Raw genomic sequence first — 7576 nt, 5'->3', positions numbered from 1 at the left:
GATGAGACTTCTTTTTTCCATCCATGTCTTTTATGAAACTGAAATTGAACTTTCTGCCTCTGGCGTGCCCAAACAATGATTTTTTTGCCATTTGTATGGCATTCTCCATTGGAACATCCATGCCCAATACCAAAGATAAACCTTCCCTACTGGCCTCTTTGATGCACTTTTTCTTCTTCTGCGTTATACCCTTCTCCTGCATCGTTGTTAAGCTCTGGATGGTGTCTAAAGCAGACCGAGGGTTTCTCTACGAGGCTAACAAATCCATCAGGAAGTTGCTTGTAGACAACTAAGGAGAGGGCTCCTTAAGATCTTAGAAAACGATGACACTCAAGAAAAGAACAACCCCTTGCTACAACTCAGTTTCACAACGGGTTTAATTAGGTCTTGAAATGGTTGGTAGTCAATTCCTATTGCATAACTGGTAGGGATAGTTTTAGGCAGAGATGGAGGAAATTCATCTGAGGGTCCTCACAAGATCATTGCAGTAATTTGGCTCCGCTCCTCCAAGCTCAGGCTCGACACTGATTGCATGTCTACCTCTGGGATCTCCATGAAAAATCGCGACTTCTAACCCTCTAACTGGAGCCCCAGTAGTGTCCGATGCTGGAGAGGAAATGGGTTTATGTTTGGTTTTCGACCACATTTCCATTCTCTCTACCTCCACCTTTGACTTGAATTTTGGGGTGGTTACCCAAATTTGGACTTCACCTTCCTCCTCTAGTTTGAAGTTTACCATTTACACTCCCTCCATAAAAAACCCAGAGTAGCTTGCCACCAGATCAACCTGAAGACTCGTGCTCCCTGTCGTGTCGGCTTAACAATTGGAAAAAAGGAAAAAATGTGGGGAGGTCCCTTCATCGAACATAACCTATAAATGTTGATAGTCCTTAAGGGTTGTGAAGGCAATGTCTTGCTTCACTACACTGTCTTTAGGCCACACACTATCCACGACTTCCAAACCCTTTGCGTTTGTTGAATCGAGTTTCACAAGTTGCTTGTAACCACAATGCCATCTCCCCAACCTCCTTTTGCAACTATTGTGACCATATTATTTAAAATATATTTTTAAAGATATATAAAAATACGATATACTGAAAAAATCTTAGATTATTTAAATTCAATAATTAAAATTTATAATTTTAACTAAATTTTAATTATAAATTAATCAAAAAAAAAATGCTTAAAAACAAAATGTAAAATATTTAAAATATAAGAAAAACATTAAATGAGACATTTCACTAATATACTAATAATTAAATAAATATTAAATTTAATATTTTGAAAATTCTTAATCCAAATTTAATAATTTCAATACAATTTAATTCAATTTTAATTAATAAAAAATTTGTGAAAAAAATATAGAATATTTAGAATACAACAAAAAGCCTTACCAAAATATTAATGTGGGTGAGGCATCCTACTAATTTATCAATAATTTTTTTTTCACTTTTGGTTCACGGATACCCGGGTCAATGGGTAGCCGCTACATTCAGGGTTGTTCAACACTGAGTGGACGCACCCGAAGGCATCAACACCCCTCGGCCTATTTACTAACCTAACCCCAAGAGCTTTCGGGATTCGACCCTGTGACCTCCCATTGGCGAGGCACTTGATTTGACGAATTGAGCTAACTCTCGGGGCTTACTAATTTATGAATAATTAAGTAAACATAAAAAAATAAATCACAGCGAATCATTAATTGGGCCAACTTGAATATTCCGCTGTCTTCGTAAAATTAAAATAAAATACAAAAATCGGAATTATAGCGTATTCACCGTTTAAATGGCAACGATACAAAAATAAAATAAAAATTTCGAAATAAAAATTTGAATTGAGTGCGCGCCGATAAACGGTCAAAATGTAGGCGTGAAGCGACAGCGACCCCGGAACAGTCCCTTTTTCCGTCCATCACTCAATTTGAAATAATGAAGTCCCGCCTAACGGCTCGCCGGCGGGCACATATTCCGGCCACTTCAAGGATTCCGGTTGGCGTCAACCCCAACGGCTAGGGCCTCCCTGATTCCATAAAAGGGCATCCCCGACCTGCCCTGATTCAGTGCAATTCGGCCTTTCGATTTTGCTTTCTATTCCTTCCTGCTCCGCTTTCGTGCAGACGTCTTTGCATACGTCTTCACGAAGCTCTCTCGTTTCTGCGACATTTTTCCTCGGCTGCTTGATTTTTTTGTGCGCTTAACCGGGATTCTTTCCATTCTTTTGAGGGTTTTTTTCGAGGTTTCAAGGGTTTCAACCAGCGACAATGAGGGAGTGCATTTCGATCCACATTGGCCAGGCCGGTATTCAGGTCGGCAATGCCTGTTGGGAGCTTTACTGTCTCGAGCACGGCATCCAGGTATGGTTGATTTCTTTTTTGTTTTAGCCTCTAGGTTCTGTGGTTCTGCTCTGATGCAAGTTTATTTTAGATCTGTGCGTTTCGCTCTGTAAGGATTGAAATTTTGGAAGCCGTGGGATTTGTTTCTGTGTTGCTCTAAGTGTGGCTGCAATGATTTATTGTCGTTGGCTTAGTTATCACTCTCCGCGGATATTTTCAGCGTTTGCTAGATCCTTGACATTATGTAGCATTTGCTGGTTATCTCAGGGTTTGCTTGTTTGTTGGAGACTTAAGCTAGTTTATTTAGGGTTTTTTGGTTTATTTGGGGGTTTAGCTGGTCTTTATCGGCCTAAATGGTTTGGTTTAAGTTTGGATGGGTTCTTGGGGGTTTTAGCCGATCTTTACCTAATTTCATGGTTTCTTTGTGGTCTTTTTTGGGGCTTTTGTTATACTTAACCCCTTTAGTTGATTTCGTAGGTTATCCTGGCTTCCTTGAGCTTTTTAGCTAGTACTTCACCGGATCTGCTGGTGTCTTTGATTCTTTCATCTGCTTTAATAACGTTTTGGTGGTTTCCATTTGGCATGGAGCTGTCATTTTTCAGAATTGCTAGTGTATTGGTTACTCTATACTCTTCACCTGGTTGCTGGTATTCTTAGGGTATTGAGGGGGCTTCTTAGGGTTTGACCTTTCATGCTTCGTTTTGCAGCCTGATGGACAAATGCCGAGTGACAAGACCGTTGGCGGTGGAGATGATGCATTCAACACATTTTTCAGTGAGACAGGTGCCGGTAAGCATGTTCCTCGTGCCGTGTTTCTGGATCTGGAGCCAACTGTTATTGATGAAGTTCGAACCGGCACATATCGGCAGCTTTTTCACCCAGAGCAGCTGATCAGTGGCAAAGAAGATGCCGCCAACAACTTTGCTCGTGGCCATTATACCAGTAAGCCGATACCCTCTTTGTTCAGCTTGTCATATCATTTTGTTCGCTTTAATAGACTGTACACTAAGATATTTATTGATATATTCGCAGTTGGTAAGGAAATTGTGGATCTGTGCTTGGATCGAATCCGGAAGTTGGCAGACAACTGTACAGGCCTGCAAGGTTTCCTGGTCTTCCACGCTGTTGGAGGCGGTACCGGATCTGGTCTGGGGTCCCTTCTATTGGAGAGGCTCTCTGTCGATTATGGAAAAAAATCGAAGTTGGGTTTCACTGTGTATCCATCTCCACAGGTCTCTACATCTGTAGTCGAGCCCTACAACAGCGTGCTGTCAACACACTCGCTGCTAGAGCATACAGATGTGGCCGTGCTGTTGGATAATGAGGCCATCTACGACATTTGTCGCCGTTCCCTGGACATCGAGCGTCCTACATACACTAACCTTAATAGACTTGTATCTCAGGTAAGTTGGGGTTTTGTTTCGTTTGAAATTTTATGTTGGGGTGTAGTTTTCGTTTTAATGGCATCCGTTTTTTGAGGTTTTGATGGTTATCTTATGATATTGCAGGTCATATCTTCCCTGACTGCCTCTCTGCGTTTTGATGGTGCTCTGAACGTTGATGTGACTGAGTTCCAAACAAACTTGGTGCCGTATCCTCGTATTCATTTCATGCTTTCCTCGTATGCTCCTGTGATCTCTGCTGAGAAGGCCTACCATGAACAGCTGTCAGTAGCTGAGATCACCAACAGTGCCTTCGAGCCATCGTCCATGATGGCTAAATGTGATCCGCGCCATGGCAAATACATGGCCTGCTGTCTCATGTACCGAGGGGATGTTGTGCCCAAGGATGTGAACGCGGCAGTGGCTACCATTAAGACGAAGAGGACCATTCAGTTCGTGGATTGGTGTCCCACCGGGTTCAAGTGCGGTATCAATTATCAGCCTCCCACTGTGGTTCCTGGTGGGGATCTTGCCAAGGTCCAGAGGGTCGTCTGTATGATTTCCAACTCGACCAGTGTAGCAGAGGTCTTCTCTCGTATTGATCACAAGTTCGATCTCATGTACGCAAAGCGTGCCTTCGTGCACTGGTATGTGGGTGAGGGTATGGAGGAAGGAGAGTTCTCGGAGGCCCGTGAGGACTTGGCTGCTCTGGAGAAGGACTACGAAGAGGTCGGAGCAGAGTCTGCTGAGGGAGACGAGGATGAGGGCGAAGAGTACTGATCGATTATTAATTGCTATACTAAATGCTTGCTGCTAGTATACATATATATGTTGTTTGGATTTGGGACATGGGTTGGTTCTTATGAATGGTAACCAATACTCATTGGTTTGATTTCCGTAGTACCGGTGGGGTAGTTTTGTGCTTTTGTTTGTTACTCTGTGATATCTACAATGATATTTTGTGCTTTACATTGCTGGATGTATCGACTCTCGCACTTGAATGCATCTATTTCTATTTTGGTATCTGATATTGTATCCCCATGTTATCCGATATTGTATTTCGCTTCTGTTATAATCGCTCACCAAATGATGACTCGCTGCCTTCAATCGATTGAATGCATATATTTATATTATGTTATCAGATTTGTTTTCTTTTGTTATAATCGCTCATCAATCTCTCACCAAATGATGACTGCACTCTTGGGTTTAATAATATATACAAGTCTGTGGAAGAATGCTAAATTATGTGCCTGCAATCGTAATTATGTGGTACTGCATTTAATGGACTTTGAATCAAACTTCCAAGTTGCCCAAGTTGCTCTTTATTTGGAAATGCAGGCCTTTTATGCTTTTCATTTTCTCTTCATGATTCATTTGGATGCTATTCATGATTCATTTCGTTGTTATTGATCCATGCAGGAAATATTAACCTTCTATTCCGTTATTATAAAATCCACTCTAATTCAATTATTTCAAGTCTATTAATTATGTCAAATCTACTAACGATGAAGAATGTGAGGTGTGTATATGACGGTCAGCTATAATAAATGTTATGTTCATATTTTGTTCGCTGTCAATATAAATATTACTTTCAATGCTAAGCATGTAATGTGTTATCATATTTTTGTGCCATTCTACTGTCAGCGATCATAAATGTAACTTTGTTTTGTTCATATTTTATGCCATTTACTCTCAGCTATATGATAAACAATTTTTGACCATATATGTATTACTTTCAATGATGTAAGTCATATTATGTGCGATAGTCACAGTTTCAGAGCAAACAACTTACAAGAATTGTGTACCATTTCACGTGTACCGAAGAATGTAACGTGTTTGTTCATATTTTTATGCCATTCATTGTCACCTATGTTATGTGTTATTTTCATATATCTTATTTTCAATGTTAAGAATGTTCAATTCTTTTTTACCATTCGTTGTTGGCCATAATATGTGTGACTTTGAATGAATATAAGGTGGTCATATCATGTGTGATTCATGGTGAGATTAATAATCCTAGTTTCAGAGCAAACAACTTATAAAAATCGTGTTAACCCTCCTTGGAAAAGACAATCAATCTTGCATCAAGTGTTCATATTATGTGATTCATGGTGAAATTAATAATCACATTTTCAGATCAAACAACTTAAAAATGACGATTCAATCTTGCATTATATAAAAGGGATTTGATATGTTGATTGCATATTTTAAAACTCAAAAATTGTTTTTCATAACAATCTCTTCTACCATAAATACCAGTGTTTAGGTTTCTTGAAAGCAACCATGGTTTTACTAAATCAATTGAAAACGAACATTGATTTATACCATAATTTAGGAGAGAGTAGAACGAGGCTGTTTGCTCTCTTCCATCTAACTAAATCTTTTGATTGGGAATGTCTCGTGTGAAGAATGCTTTTTTCATAAGTTAGTGTAATCTCCACATCTTAAACAGAGTAAATTGGTTTCTCAACTAGAACTCCCACTTTAGGAGTATAGGAACCTGAAATATAAAGACCACACCAATTTCAGATGTTTTAGAGAAATTTTCTTTGCTACTGGAATATCATAATTTTTTTTTTTTTTAAAACACTAATCAAATTTTTTTTCCACATTACACGATGAATTAAAACAAAAGAGATGTCTAAAAAAATGTATTCTTGACAACAATTTAGTTTTGTTTCGTTTTAAGGATTGTTTTCAAGGAAAGAGTGGATTTTCATAATGTACAATTATCATCTTTTTGCACTTGAGGTTGTATTGCTAAGTGATTTGCTGAAGGAGGGTTGTTATGGACCACTAGTTTAGAATTCTTGAAGAAATTGAATTTGCTTTTTTATTGTTTTGTTTGAAGGATTGTTGTTTCAAGGAGGGTTGTTATGGATAACTAGTTTAGAATTCTTGAAGAAATTGAATTTGATTTTTTATTGTCTTGTTTCAAGGATTGTTTCAACAGAAGAGTGGATCTTCATAATGTTGCACTTGAGGTTGTGATTTGCTGAACTCAATCATCATTGACATCATCATCCTTATCATTATCCTCAAAAGGAGGGTTGTTATGGACCACTAGTTTAGAATTCTAGAAGAAACTGAATTTGATTTTGAAGATTAAGTTGAGCTTGCTTTACTTGTAGATAATTTACCATTGATTGGAGAGAATTGTATGCATATCAAAGTATTCAATAACTATTAACAATTGAATACTTTGCTCCATTTGAACTCATCATTATCGTGTTGCATTTCATCAATAAGTGCACTAACATTGACATTGACGATATGCCATGAATTTGTGCAAAGTGAATGTGATATAACACAACTTTGAGGCATGTTTCAAGGAGAAATATTGTGATATGTTGAAGAAGGAGAAAAGGTGATCGGGAAAAAGGGTGTACGGAGAAATGTGCAGTGGAATTTGTTAAAGAGCACAAACTATATTGAATTAATCTTTCTTTTCTGCAATAAGAGCACAAACTATATTGAATTAATCTTTTGTTTCTGCACTTTGTAGAAGGTGAATTTAGTATGTAGAGAAAGGAACATAAATTATAATTCACATATTTTATTTGATATAGAGATGATTTGACAATTCGATGTGCAGTTTTCAAAACTATGTTCAAGGTTTTCGAATACTTATTATGAAATACTAGTTAGATCACACAATGTAAATATTACAAACTAATGTTTTCAAACAAATTCCCTAAATCAACACAAAGTGTTAGTCAGATGTCTTCTCAAGGAATGTTTCACTTGTAAAGTGTCATCAAATTTCTTTGAGACATATTCCAACTTCATGATCCCATCCCTGCATTAGGTTCCTAATAAAGTGAGTCTTATTGTTGATATGTTTCGTTCTAGCATAAAACAC

The 7576-nt window shown here is 38.1% G+C and overlaps 1 protein-coding gene across 1 annotated transcript; it reads left to right on the top strand.

The window, feature by feature from the left end:
- The first annotated feature begins 2047 nt into the window (after positions 1 to 2047).
- Positions 2048 to 4737, top strand: LOC149185350 (tubulin alpha chain). The gene is made up of 4 exons (XM_089417902.1): positions 2048 to 2353; positions 3040 to 3274; positions 3365 to 3735; positions 3841 to 4737. Exons 1-4 carry the CDS (start codon positions 2261 to 2263, stop codon positions 4492 to 4494), a joined length of 1353 nt encoding a protein of 450 aa, XP_089274028.1. The 5' UTR covers positions 2048 to 2260; the 3' UTR covers positions 4495 to 4737.
- The last annotated feature ends 2839 nt before the right edge of the window (positions 4738 to 7576 follow it).

Source organism: Pinus tabuliformis, chromosome 3_2 (genome assembly GCF_031772625.1).
Source record: "Pinus tabuliformis cultivar Carrire ecotype Pingquan chromosome 3_2, CPIR1, whole genome shotgun sequence".
NCBI classification, from domain to species: domain Eukaryota; kingdom Viridiplantae; phylum Streptophyta; class Pinopsida; order Pinales; family Pinaceae; genus Pinus; species Pinus tabuliformis.
The sequence above is the reverse complement of the archived record's forward strand: the minus strand, read 5'-3'. Positions and strand labels throughout refer to the sequence as shown.

Coding starts and splice junctions, on each gene's coding strand:
- LOC149185350 (XM_089417902.1), top strand. CDS start 2,261: ATGAGGGAGTGCATTTCGATCCACATTGGCCAGGCCGGTATTCAGGTC. Junction 2,354..3,039: donor GTCTCGAGCACGGCATCCAG/GTATGGTTGATT, acceptor TTCGTTTTGCAG/CCTGATGGACAAATGCCGAG. Junction 3,275..3,364: donor TGCTCGTGGCCATTATACCA/GTAAGCCGATAC, acceptor ATATATTCGCAG/TTGGTAAGGAAATTGTGGAT.